General features: G+C 46.1%; 1 protein-coding gene across 1 annotated transcript; it reads right to left on the bottom strand.

The window, feature by feature from the left end:
• Positions 1-5,564: 5,564 nt before the first annotated feature.
• STMN1 (stathmin 1) lies at positions 5,565-11,877 on the bottom strand. Its single transcript, XM_006101968.3, has 5 exons — positions 11,767-11,877; positions 10,210-10,282; positions 9,542-9,714; positions 7,338-7,529; positions 5,565-6,079 (listed from the first exon to the last, which is right to left on the bottom strand). Exons 2-5 carry the CDS (start codon positions 10,220-10,222, stop codon positions 6,008-6,010), a joined length of 450 nt encoding a protein of 149 aa, XP_006102030.1. The 5' UTR covers positions 10,223-10,282; positions 11,767-11,877; the 3' UTR covers positions 5,565-6,007.
• Positions 11,878-12,344: the final 467 nt, after the last annotated feature.

The raw sequence follows: 12,344 nt of genomic DNA, 5'->3' as shown, positions 1-12,344 counted from the left end.
CCTCCTACAGGAAGTCCTCCTGGGCCTGCAGGATGAGGAGCCTGTCTGTGCCTCCACCTCACAGCACAGATCTGCCTGTGTTTGCACTGAATGGTGGATATGATACATTTGAAAGCGGTGCCTGCTCCTCCGGGGGGTGGGGCACTGTTATCATGTGCTTTGGTTCAAGGGGATGACCAGATTACAGGCCTTGGTTGGGTGCCCCATGCAGCATACTGTCTGCACAACTCTAAGCAGGTGGTTGGAGCTCCGGGCCCGACTCCACCGGACTGTGGGGGACTGAAGAGCAGGAATTAGGTTTGGGACATCACGTCTTGAGTACAGTAGTCTCTGCCTGGCTGAGCAACAGGAAACACTGCTGGCTTTAAAAAATAAAAAACTACAAAATAAATTGCCCAGCCAGTGGTTGAGCATTGATCCAGAAACCAAGAGGTCCCCAGGTCAATTCCCAGTCAGGGCACATGCCCAGGCTGTGGGCTCGATCCCCAGCAGGGGGTGTGCAGGAGGCAGCCGATCGATGTTCTTTCTCATTGATGTTTCTGTCTATCCCTCTCCCTTCCTCTCTCTCTAAAATCAATAAAATTAAGACACCTAGCTTCCAATTTTAGAAATTCTACCTTCAAAGGTGAGACGAGGGTCCTGAGTCTCTGAATTTTGAAACAGTGCCATGTGACCCTGGTGCCCAGGTGGTGTCTGGCCCATGAGAGGTGACAATAATTGCAGCTCACAGAGGTGCAGCGTGTCTGTGGAAGAGGAGTGGGGGATGTCAGAGGGAGGGAGTCACTTATTATACTGTTTACTGTTTATTATGTCTTTTCTACTGACTTTGGACCTAAAAATAGTTGGACTGACTGATGAAGTGGCTGTCATCTATGTCAGTTACTGCAAACTCTAGGCCTACAGCAGGGAGGCGCCCACAGTCCTTCAAGAACAGATGGTCCAGAGGAATGGAGAGCTGTAGAGTGCACATCCTACCTCAAGGGGGCAGCAGCTGCCCGGCGCCTGCTGATTGTGTCCAGGTAGGAATGTGAGCCCTGTGTTGCCAGATCTTCCGGTTTTTCAAGATAAGCCTGAAATTAGATTTTCAAGAGGAATTCATGATCAACTAATTAAAAAATGTAAAACACAACAGGAGCTGAACACAACATGCCTGTGGACTGACTCTGGCTGCAGGCCACCAGTTGGTGCCTTTGGATCTAGGTTGCCAGCAAGGACTGGGCACCTCCGAGGCAAGTCTGCAAAGCCAGAGCAGAGCCATCCTTTGCCTCTAGGAAAATGGGTTGACTCCCCATGAGGTCCACAAAGAACGAGGGCAAAGCCAGTGCCTAGAGGTGGGCCACAGGGATCACTCACCCACTCGAACATTTAATTGGATACATATTTCCTAACCCATGTGCCAGATCCAGTGGTGAATGTGACAGGCACAGTCCCTGTCCTGGGGGACCCTTTGGTCCAGCCAGGGAGACACACTTGAAACCAGTAATTGCATAATAGTTCATTCATTTGTGATACGTGATGGGCGGCAGTATAGCATGGGAGTTACAAGTTTGGGTTTGAAATAGTCAAAGCAATCCTGAGGAAAAAAAGAACAAATCTGGAGGTATCATATTCCCTGATTTCAAACTATACTACAAAGCTATAGTATTCGAAACAGTATAGTATTGGCAGAAGAAGACACACAGGAATAGAACTGAGAACCCAGAAATAAACCCACACATATATGGGCAACTAACTTATGACAAAGGAGTCAAGAATATGCAATGGGGAAAGTCTCTTCAGTAAATGGTGTTGGGAGAATTGGAAAGCCACATGCAAAAGAATAAAACTAGACTGCTATTTGACACCATACGCAAAAATTAACTCCATATGGACTAAAGATGTGAACATAAGCCCCGAAACAATGCACGGAAGAAAACATAGGCACCGAGCTTCTGGACCTTGGTCTCAGTGTTGCTTTTGTGAATTTGACCCCAAAGGCAAGGGAAACAAAAGCAACAATAAACAAATGGGATTACATCAAACTCAAAAGCTTCTGCACAGCAAAGGAAACCATCAAAACGAGAAGGCAACCTACTGAATGAGAGATTTTTACAAATGATACTTACCATAAGGAATAAATATCTACAATATATAAAGAACTTACACAATTCAACAACAAAACAATCTGATTTTAAAATGGCAGAGGATGTGAATAGACATTTTTCCAAGGAAGGCATACAGAAGGCCAACATGCATGTGAAAAGATGCTCAACATCACTAATTATTAGGGAAATGCGAATCAAAACCACAATGAGATACCACCTCACACCTGTTAGAATGGCTATTATTAAAAGAGATAAGAAATAACAAGTGCTGGAGAGAATGTGAAGGAAAGGGAGCCCTCAAGCACCATTGGGATGTAAATTAACGCAGTCACTCGGGAAGAGTATAGAGTTTCCTTTAAATAGTAGGAGGGGATGGGGTAAGGGTAGGGAAAATTGGAGAAAAGGGGTTAAATATGTGGTAACAGAAGGAAACTAGATTTTTGGTGGTAAGCATGCAATCGAGTATACACATACTGAACTATAATGCTGTAGAGAGCTGTGAGAGCATTAAAAGGGGTGTCTAGCTTAGCTGGGAGCCCCACCAAGCCCGCCCCAACCCCAGGGATACTGGGGCTTCTTGCCAGTAAGGGGGGCGGAAGGCCACAGGATGGAAGCCTGGGCCCGAGGCCGCCTGCACTGAGGCTCAGTGCCCCTCACACCCACCATTCTGCTGTGGCCACGGGGATTTGGCTGATCTCCCACCTGTAGCTTCTTCACTTGGACCCATTTCACAGCCCACTTGTCCTCGTGGGCACTTGTCCTCGTTGGACTTGGTGCCCAAGGACAGGGAAGGTACCACTCTTGACCAGGCTTGCTTTTCCCAGAGCGCTTTTCCCTTCTGACTCCTCCCTTTTGGAGCTCATCAAATCCTACAGTTAAGTTTTTAAAATCTGGGTGTGCACAAAACAAGTCAGAACACAATACCAGCTTCTGCTGGCAGAGGCCTCAGACGCAGGGACACTGTGGACCTTCTGTTTGACCTGAGAGAAGAGCGAGGAGGTGGCAGGAGACTTAAGTAGCAGCAGTTTCTGGGGCCTTGGAGTTCACCTCAGTGGGGGGATCCTGATGGCCCCTGACCTCAGGGGTCTGCAATTTAACCAGGTAGAGAGGACCCAGAACCAGGCTTGGATTTGGAGGGATCTTCAGGGCACCGAATGTAACCTCCTGCCCAAAGGGGGAGCTCTTCTCTGAGGAGCCAGGCCTTCACCTCTGTATTGCTCCTAAGTGAATGTTTAACAGGGACCCGGACAACTGCATTACATAGTTAGGTAGCCAAATTGTACCTGGAAGGACAGACGCACAAGGGGTGCTAAAACATCCCTGGAAATCAGGACTCTGCACTGGGAAAATAGCACCCAGAGTAGAGGGGAAGCCTTCCTAAAGGTCTGGTGGGTCAGGGCCAAAACCTCTCTTCTCCAGAATAGCAGGTTACTCCCTCCACCAAACCACTAAAGCCCCTTGGTTAGTACGAGCACAGGGTCCAGAACAGTGTTCTTAGCTGTTGTAAACTCTCCCCCTTCCCGCAGAAGCACATGATACGTTGGGACCCCATTTCATCTCTCCATTGCTAGCATGTAGTCCAATGTGGTCCACATTCTAGGTGTTTGTTAAATGTAGATTTAAGGGCTTCTTCACATCCCTCAAACCTCTTGTCCACCGAGGCCACGCAACCACCATGTTCAAGTGCAAAAGCTTCAGGAAGAAGGGACAAGCCTTATTTTCCAGTCAAACCAAAGGGAGTGGAGTGTGCTTCTCAGAGAGGCCCTGCTGGGAGAGAGGCACACACTGAGGCCAGGAGAGAACCCCTGGGCCCCCACCATTCCTCCTTCCCCCCAAATTATATGCAAAGAATTTTGGAGTGGGAGGTAGTTAACTAGCCCAGCTCAACCTTCTGTTTTATCCAGGGGAAAACCAGGCCCAGGACTGAGTGTCTCTCCAAGGTCAGAGTGAAACAGAAAAGCGGGGCTTCTGACTTTGTGGGTAAGATGCACACCCTTTAGTCTGACATCATTGTCATGAGGTGGGAGCGGAGGACCACTTTCTGATACTGTCAGGGCCTCCGCACTGGTTGTAACTAAAAGGATCCAGCTTGGTCCTTTTCTTGCTTTTCCCAGAGCGCTTTTCCCTTCCGAGCCCTACATAAACAAAAGCTTACTGCCATCTATAGGACACCTTGTATCATTACTCCGAATTTCTACCTTTGGGCCATCTTTATATCCCAGCTACTCAGAATTTGTTTTAAAGGTTCCACCATCTCACCCAGGCAAACCTCTAACACCTACTAAGTGCCAGAGACTGAGGATCCGAGTCCCTGCACACAAGCCTCACCTTGACCTCTACTTAGACACTGCCAGAACCCACTGTGTTACTAAACTACACTTGATCTTGTTCCTTTTGGCTCTACATGGCCATAACTCTTTAAATTCATTTTTATTTTGAATTCCTATAATTGATCATTTTGGTCTAAGTAAATATATCTCAGTTCAAGGTACACAAAAGCTGCATAATTATTTCTAATTCCAAGTATAAACTTAGCTTCACTCACTGGCCTCTGGACAAAAATAGTACTTTTTTATGAGTCGTGCTAAATACGTACTAAGTAGTTCTAAGCGTGCTCTCTTTTCATATACCAACTCACTTAATCCTAACATAGAGGAAGATTGAGAGAAGCTGTTATCCTTCTAAGTTTGGTAAAACCCTCATCAAGATAAAGGCAGAGCTGCAGAGCACTCGCGGAGGCATGCAGCCCTGACTGTAGTATTAGCCCTCCTCACCATAGGTGCAGGCTCCCAAGAGCTGGTACACAGATGGCTGAGAAGCAAATAATCATATGGAATTAAGGCTCTTTCCCAAATACCCTGGGAAAGCTTCCAAAGGCTTTCCCTGAACTGAGAGGCAGTGCTCTGACAACAGTATCACACAGCCTCTGGATACAAGATGAAGTAACTGCCAGTCTTAACCATCTAAGTCAAATGCTGCTCCCGGGAATGCGGTTCCCTTTAATCACGTCACAGGGGTTGCTACAGGGGCACAGAAAGTTTTATGAATATTCCAATTCTTGAGTCATAGGTTCCATAGCAGGAAACGGTTAATATGCACCCCATCCCCAACTGTAACACCAAGCAAACTGTCAAATACCTTTAACTAGGATCTTAAGATTTCCTCTAAACTGTTCTCTAGAAACATCATTTGTGGCTTGAAGTCTGCCTTTTTAACAGGGACACAGAAACAAAAAAACGCTTGTTTGCAAATAAACATCAGAAAGACTATGTAACAGCTGATCTGGGCCACAGCATGACAACAAAGTGACGATTGTGGAAGAAGACAATGCAAACAACTCTGGTGCAGAAGTCTCAGGGCAGAGAACTTGCAGGATGGGTACTCCCGCCAGCCCAAAGGCCCCACCCAGCACAAACAGAAGCTAGGAGGGTCTCCATCACTGGGCAATTTATTACCTGGGTCGAAATAAGTCACTGCCACTAACAGCACTGTGCAGTTTTATTAACCATTCAAGTACAGTAGCATCTGGTAAGATCGGGACAGAATTGGGATTTAAAAGTGAACAGATATTCAGCATCTAACAATTTAAAAGAAGCCACTACATACTCTTTTCACAAACATGTTTTCACAGAGCCAAAACAGTACTAGCCATTGACCCAGCACACCAAGTGTACTGAAGTAGAAAAGGTACAACAAGAAAAATAGCTACATTAGAAAGACCTCAACACTTTAGAAAAAGAGTAAAACACTTTCAGTTTCTCCCCTTTAACCCCTAAAACAACATCATACAATTTGGATCTACCTATGGTCCTACATCAGCTTCTAGAATATTTGTCAGGAGGGCAAAAAGAAAATGACACTGGCCAGTACAGTCTTTGGATATTTAGGAAGGGGAGGGGGAGAAAATCAGTTCTCAAAACAAATTAGTCAGCTTCAGTCTCATCAGCAGGATCTTTGGATTCTTTGTTCTTCCGCACTTCTTCAATGTGCTTGTCCTGTAAAGAAACAGTATGTATCATCAGTCAAATAAAGCGGCCTGCCAAGTCACGCCGCCTGAAGAGGCCCAACACAGTGTCAGTACGTTTATTATATAAGTAATAATATTATAAATATAGTAGCCACCCATTTCCTCGGTTTTGCTTTTCATGGTTTCAGTTAACTGCGGGCAACTGCAGTATGAAAATATTAAATGGAAAACTCCAGAAATAAACATTTCATAAAGTTTTAAATTATATGTCGTTCTGAATGGCATGATGAATTCTCATGCTGTCTCGCTTGTCCTGCTGGGATAAAATCATCCCTTTGCCCAGCGTATTCACATTGTACTACCTGCCTGTTAAGTCATTTAGTAGCTGTCTCAGTTATCAAATCAATTGTCACGATATCACAGTATCTATGTTCATGTAACCCTTCTTTTACTTAATGACCCGAAAATACAAGAGTAGTAATGCCGGCAATTTGGATATGCCAAAGAGAAGCCTTAAACTTTATCACAGGCAAGTATGCACAGGGAAAAACAGTGTATACATTCAGAGTTTGCTACTATCCGTGGTTTTAGGCATCCATTGGGTGTCTTGGAACACAGCCCACACAGATGAGGGAGGACTACTATATAATTATATTATGTGAATCACATAATTAAGAGTTCTAAGACATAATCTTCAAACTTCCTGGATCACCCGAGGAATCTAATGATTGAGCCTCCTACTGTTCTTCCAAAGAAAGTGCTATTATGCTGGAAATTGTTGAATATTCCATCTTATTTTTTTTTATTTAAAAAATATATTTTTATTTCAGAGAGGAAGGGAGAGGGAGAGAGAGAGAAATATCAATGATAAGAATCATTGATCAGCTGCCTTCCGCATGCCCCCTCCTGGGGATTGAGACCACAATCAGGCATGTTGCCCTTGACTGGAATTGAAACCTGGACCCTTCAGTCCTCAGGCTGATGCTCTACCCACTGAGCCAAACAGGCTAGGGCTATTCCATCTTATTTTAAAACAAGATACCTCTCATTTATGTTTTTATTTTATTTTATTTTTTTTTGGTAAAGCATGAATTTATTAGGTCATCTGGAAAACCAGATGGGCTGAGCCCCAAAATGGCACCAGCGCAGGAAGGACACCTCTCATTTAACATGTTAAGCCCCCAAATCGATGACAAAGATGCCAAACACCTTTGATCAAGGCCATTGGTGGAAGCCAGTTCACTGGTGCATGAAACTCCCAGCCTCCTTCAGGCGGAGACACCCACCTTCTCTCGCAAACGCTCCAGCTTGGCAGCCATCTGTGCCTCGCGGTTCTCCTTGTTGGCTTCCATTTTGTGGGTCAGCTTCTCCTCTGCCATTTTACTGAAGTTGTTGTTCTCTTCGATGGCTTTCTGAAGCACTTCCTTCTCGTGCTCTCGTTTCTCAGCAAGCTGCTTCAAGACCTCAGCTTCATGGGACTAAAGGCAGAACAGGAGATCTCTTCAGATAACACTGAAGCCGGGCCCTGGATTATCTGTATCTAAATATTATGAAAATCATTTTCTAGTGTTTGTGTTTACTTTGGCAAACTGTTTGCTCAGAGAACCTTATCCAATTACTCCTTAAGGAAATCCTTATAAGATTTACTGCTTAATGGTATCAAGATGACTTGAGTGAGATGCACTTAAAAATGGAACTTTATTATAAAGAATTTTGTTCTTTAACCTCAACGGCTATCCAGAGAAAATTAGCTCATTATAAAAAGTGTAACCATACTGATAAAATACATGAGTGACAGAAATTTTAAGCCTCCAGATTACTATTTAAGCCAGAAGGATTTCTGTCTCAAAGAAAAGCTTTCCTCTGTGGAAGCTGCACTAACTTCCAGACCCTGGAGCTTGACTACCATGGTGTGCCTCCTTCAACAGACTCAGAATAGCTTGTTACCCAACAGACTCCGATGTGTTTGGAAGCACTGACTTGCAGGAAAACGACAGAGCATCTGCCACTGGTTCTGTTAATTCTCTTTTGCAAAATCCCAATCAGACAGGAGTTTCCCTATATTTAGTCAGTCCCTATGTAAAGCACAGGCTAATGGCTACAGGGCCACGGTGGATTGGATTTCTCAATGCTTCTCTGTCCAGCTTTAGGCTGCATTTCTTCCATGAACACAAACGACAGAGGAGAGCAGGTAGGAGGCGATGCATCACTGCACACACTGCCATCTTCCTGGGGAAAGGCTTTGCAGTGTTGATAGTGGGCCAGTGTACGTGCATTCAACTGTGCTATAGAAGCTTATAAAGGGGCCTATATGTGGACGTGTGTGGTTACATGTATTGGATGGGGGCAGGTTATTACTTTACCTTTTGCTGATTTAGTTTCCCTAATTTCAAAATTAAACCCATTAACCCCAATCAGGCCCATTAACCCCAATCAGGGTTATTGGTAAGGGGGACTAAATGAGAATTTATGTAAAATTCTCAATTAATAGCATAATGTTGAATGGAAGGAAATATTCCAACATGTTAATGGTTATTTCTAGGAAGTAAGATAATAAATACTCAATTTCGTATTTATAAACTTCTGGGTTTCCCAATTTTTCTATAACAAGCATATTAATGCTTATTGATTTTTCTGATTAGTTATTTTTAAAGATGTCTACTTTAAATAGAATAGCTTACACAAGAGAAAAGCTGCCACAATACCAGAATGCCAGCTGAGCAACAAAATCACACTACTAGCAATTTAAAATGTTTTTTTCTTTTTCTTTCTTTCTTTCTTTTTTTTTATTGATTTCAGAGAGGAAGGGAGAGGGAAGAGAGAGACAGAAACATCAATGATAAGAGAGAATCATGGATCGGCTGCCTCCCACACGCCCCCCACTGGGGATTGAGCCTAAAACCTGGGCATGTGCTCTGACCGGTAATCGAACCTGGGACCCTTCAGTTCGCAGGCTGACGCTCTATCCACTGAGCTAAACCAGCCAGGGCTGAAGTTTTTATTGTATAGTTCTCAAGGAAACAAAAACAAAAATACTACACAGGCACACACACAAATCAAAAGGAACCCCCAAAATCTAAAAAGACAGAAAAAGAGTCATCCGCCAACGATTCCTTTTCAAAGAAAAAGCATGAGAAGCATGAACTCTGGTTTCAGACAGACCTGGGCTTGAATTCTGGCTCCAATACTCACTGGCTATATGACCTAGGAAATGACAACATTCTCAAGACCATTTTCTAATCTTGGTATCTATCACCTACCGTTTTAGAGTCACTGTATTAAAAGAGAAAAATATAAGTAAAGAAGTTGGTGTATAATAGGAGCTCAATAAATGATGGTTGGTGTTTTCTTCCAGCCACTGGCATTATGTAATTTTCATGTAAGTATAACCACTGTCTAGCTAGAATTCTGTTTTCCTCCTGTTGTGGAAATAAAACTGATTTGCCACATTACTTTAATAAATACCATTTTCTGTGAATTTGATGTTTACCTTGCGTCTTTCTTCTGCAGCTTCTAATTTCTTCTGAATTTCCTCCAGGGAAAGATCCTTCTTCTTTGGAGGGGAAAGGGGGAATTCTGGGACGGATTCTTTTGATCGAGGGCTGAGAATCAGCTCAAAAGCCTGGCCTGAAGCACGCTTCTCCAATTCTTTCACCTGGATATCTGGATTTGATCGTATTTATAATGTATTCAGAAAAATAGGGTTTTCCTATTCTAATAAACTGTTCTATAATTTTCTAAAAGCCAAATCAATGTAATGAATAGAATTAGGGCTAATGAAGCTGTGTTTGCAAGCAAGAAATTATGTAAATACCACGTCCCCAAAAAACAAAGTTCAGCATTTTCTGATTAATAAATACCATTCTGATATATCAGTATTTGACAATCACTTTCATGAACAAAAGAAAGACTTGTGCAAAACTCCACATTTTGCTTCAGAGCAAGCCAAATCGTCTAATAATGAAACAATTAATTATAAGCTCTCAGTACGTTCAAATGATAGCCATTTTTTCTTCTTTAATTATTCTCCAATTTATAAAATATATTTTTTATAAAACCAAAACACAGGTACCAAATTAATGGCTAAGACTTAAGCCACCTCCTATTCTTAAACCACAAGCCCATCACAATTTTCGTTTTCCCAAATCGTTTACCTACCAGAAGAAGCCATGGTGAACAGAAGACAAGAGCCTGGCAATATATTCTACACAATCCACTGGCAAGGAAAGCCCTGAAAATGATTTTCAAAAGCATGCAATCAATTTCTTTGCATTTCTATATGTCATCAATCCCTTGGGGACCTCAAATCACATCCACATAAATCAATGTCAGAAAAATCACTATCGTGGAATTAAATAAGACATCATTAACTAGAAATTATGGAAATCTCAAAAAATATCAACCATTGGGAAATTTCAACTGAATAGAACGTTGGTTGTAGTTCACTCAACAGTAAGACCGGAGCCATCTTAATAGTGCCTACAACTCATTGTGCAAATGAAATACCCACCCCTGCTTTGTCTATGTCTGCCATGGTGGAAAACAAAACGCCCAGGCTAATATTAGCCAGTAATGTTGAACTCCTATTGTTCTTGGGGCTTAAGCTCCTTGTCCAACAGCGGGCAAAATTAGTTTTATGAACGTCTACGTTTTACGTGCTATTTGCTGCCTTATGTCACGAAAAATTCTACATCCTATCTTGATTTTTTTAAGGTCATGATTCTTGTAGGCCCTACGCTAGTATCAAAAACCTAAGATTACAGGTCCCTACCGGCTGGAAATTAAAATCAGAGGCAGAAAAATGCTCTAACATTAGCAGAGCATTGAACGCAGCAGCGGCCCCCAGGATGGGCGTGGGCGTGGCCCTGGCCCGAAAGCGGCCCCCGGCCAATCAGAACACGCTCAATGCTCCGGCCCCTGGCCCCGCCCCCTTCCTCCCCGCGCCTTTTCGAATCCGAACTCACAACACCCAGGAGCCCGCGAGCGTGGAAAGGGGAGGGGTGGGCGGGACTAACGGTCCTATCGGATAACTCCGCCCACCCCGGGCTTCTCCCCGTGGACGCCCCCCCACTCCCGCCAAAATCACCTTGAAGCCACCCCCCACCCAGCCGCGCCTCGGGAGCAGGCCGTGGGCCAGCCTCCACACCCGCTCACCACCTCCTCCCTGCGCTCCCACCCAACCCACTGCCACCCTGGCTGTCCGCGCCCCGCGTCGCCAGGGCAGGAGTCTCCGTGGGGTGTTAGCCTCTCGGGCGCGGCCCCACAGTCGCTGGGCGAAGAGCATCGCGGGGAGCGGGCGCAGCCTCAGCGTGGCGCAGTCTGGCCCTAAGGGCGCTGCTGCCAGGAGGCGCCTCCCTGGCCCTTCAGACAATGGGGACCCCAGCGGGGCCACGACTGGAGAGTAGGAGTGAGGGAGGCAAACGGGGACCCACGCCCCCTATTGTCTCCTCGACAGCACCCGGGGGCTAACGCCGGAGGCTTGCCCAGCTGGCCGCGCCCCTTCCCCACGACAGCCGCGCCCCCAGAGAGTGGGGACAAAGCCCAGGCTCCGCCCGAGCCACACACAAAGCGCAGCGACCCCCACCCATCAGCCCCTCAGGGGCCCGCGGCCCCGCCCGCCGTCTCCCAGCTGGGAGCCGACTCGAAGACGCAGCCCATCCCGTCCATCCCGTCCCCCTGGCTGCCCGCAGGCTCCTCTAAGAACCCCACACCCACCTGCCCGATCCGAGCCGCCTGGCCGCACTGAGCACCAACAGACCCGAGCGCGCACAAAAGCGCCAAACAGCGGCACGTGACCTCCCCGAAGGGCTCTGCATTGGCTGAGAGGGGCGGCACGTGCCGGCCCCTTCCCCCGACAGTGCAGTGGACCCCGCCCCTGTGGGCCCCGGAGCACCTCGGGAAATGTAGTTCAGGCTGGCGTGGCAGGAGGACAATGCGAGGGGTGGGGGCGTTTAGGGGTCTCCCCAGGTGTAAACCGAGGACCCAGGCGGTTGTCTAGCGGCGGAAAAGGACATGGTCCTTGGTCTGGATCTGAACCAGCTCTCCCATCCCTGGGAAAAGGGCGGGGCGGGGCGGGGCGTGGTCCCTCCGCACCTCTCCGAGGGTGGCTGCCTGGACTCCGCCTCGGTTGAGCTACTTGCTCCGCTTCGTTGAAAGGACAATACTCAGATGGCGCAGTGCCCCAACGGTGTCCCATCCGGTGCCTCTACCTAAGATGCCCAAGCCCTTGTGACAGGACAATGCCACTCTGCGCCCCTTGGAAAGGCCCCCTGCACCCGAGGCCGTACCGTGGC

The sequence above is a fragment of the Myotis lucifugus genome, unplaced genomic scaffold, assembly GCF_000147115.1.
Source record: "Myotis lucifugus unplaced genomic scaffold, Myoluc2.0 scaffold_389, whole genome shotgun sequence".
NCBI classification, from domain to species: Eukaryota; Metazoa; Chordata; class Mammalia; order Chiroptera; family Vespertilionidae; genus Myotis; species Myotis lucifugus.
The sequence above is the reverse complement of the archived record's forward strand: the minus strand, read 5'-3'. Positions and strand labels throughout refer to the sequence as shown.

What these genes read in the sequence shown, in the direction of transcription:
- STMN1 (XM_006101968.3), bottom strand. An exon ending in CTGCAGAAGAAAGACGCAAG is followed by an intron (nt 7,530 to 9,541) that starts GTAAACATCAAA and finishes TTCTGCCTTTAG; the next exon opens with TCCCATGAAGCTGAGGTCTT. An exon ending in TGGAGCGTTTGCGAGAGAAG is followed by an intron (nt 6,080 to 7,337) that starts GTGGGTGTCTCC and finishes GTTTCTTTACAG; the next exon opens with GACAAGCACATTGAAGAAGT.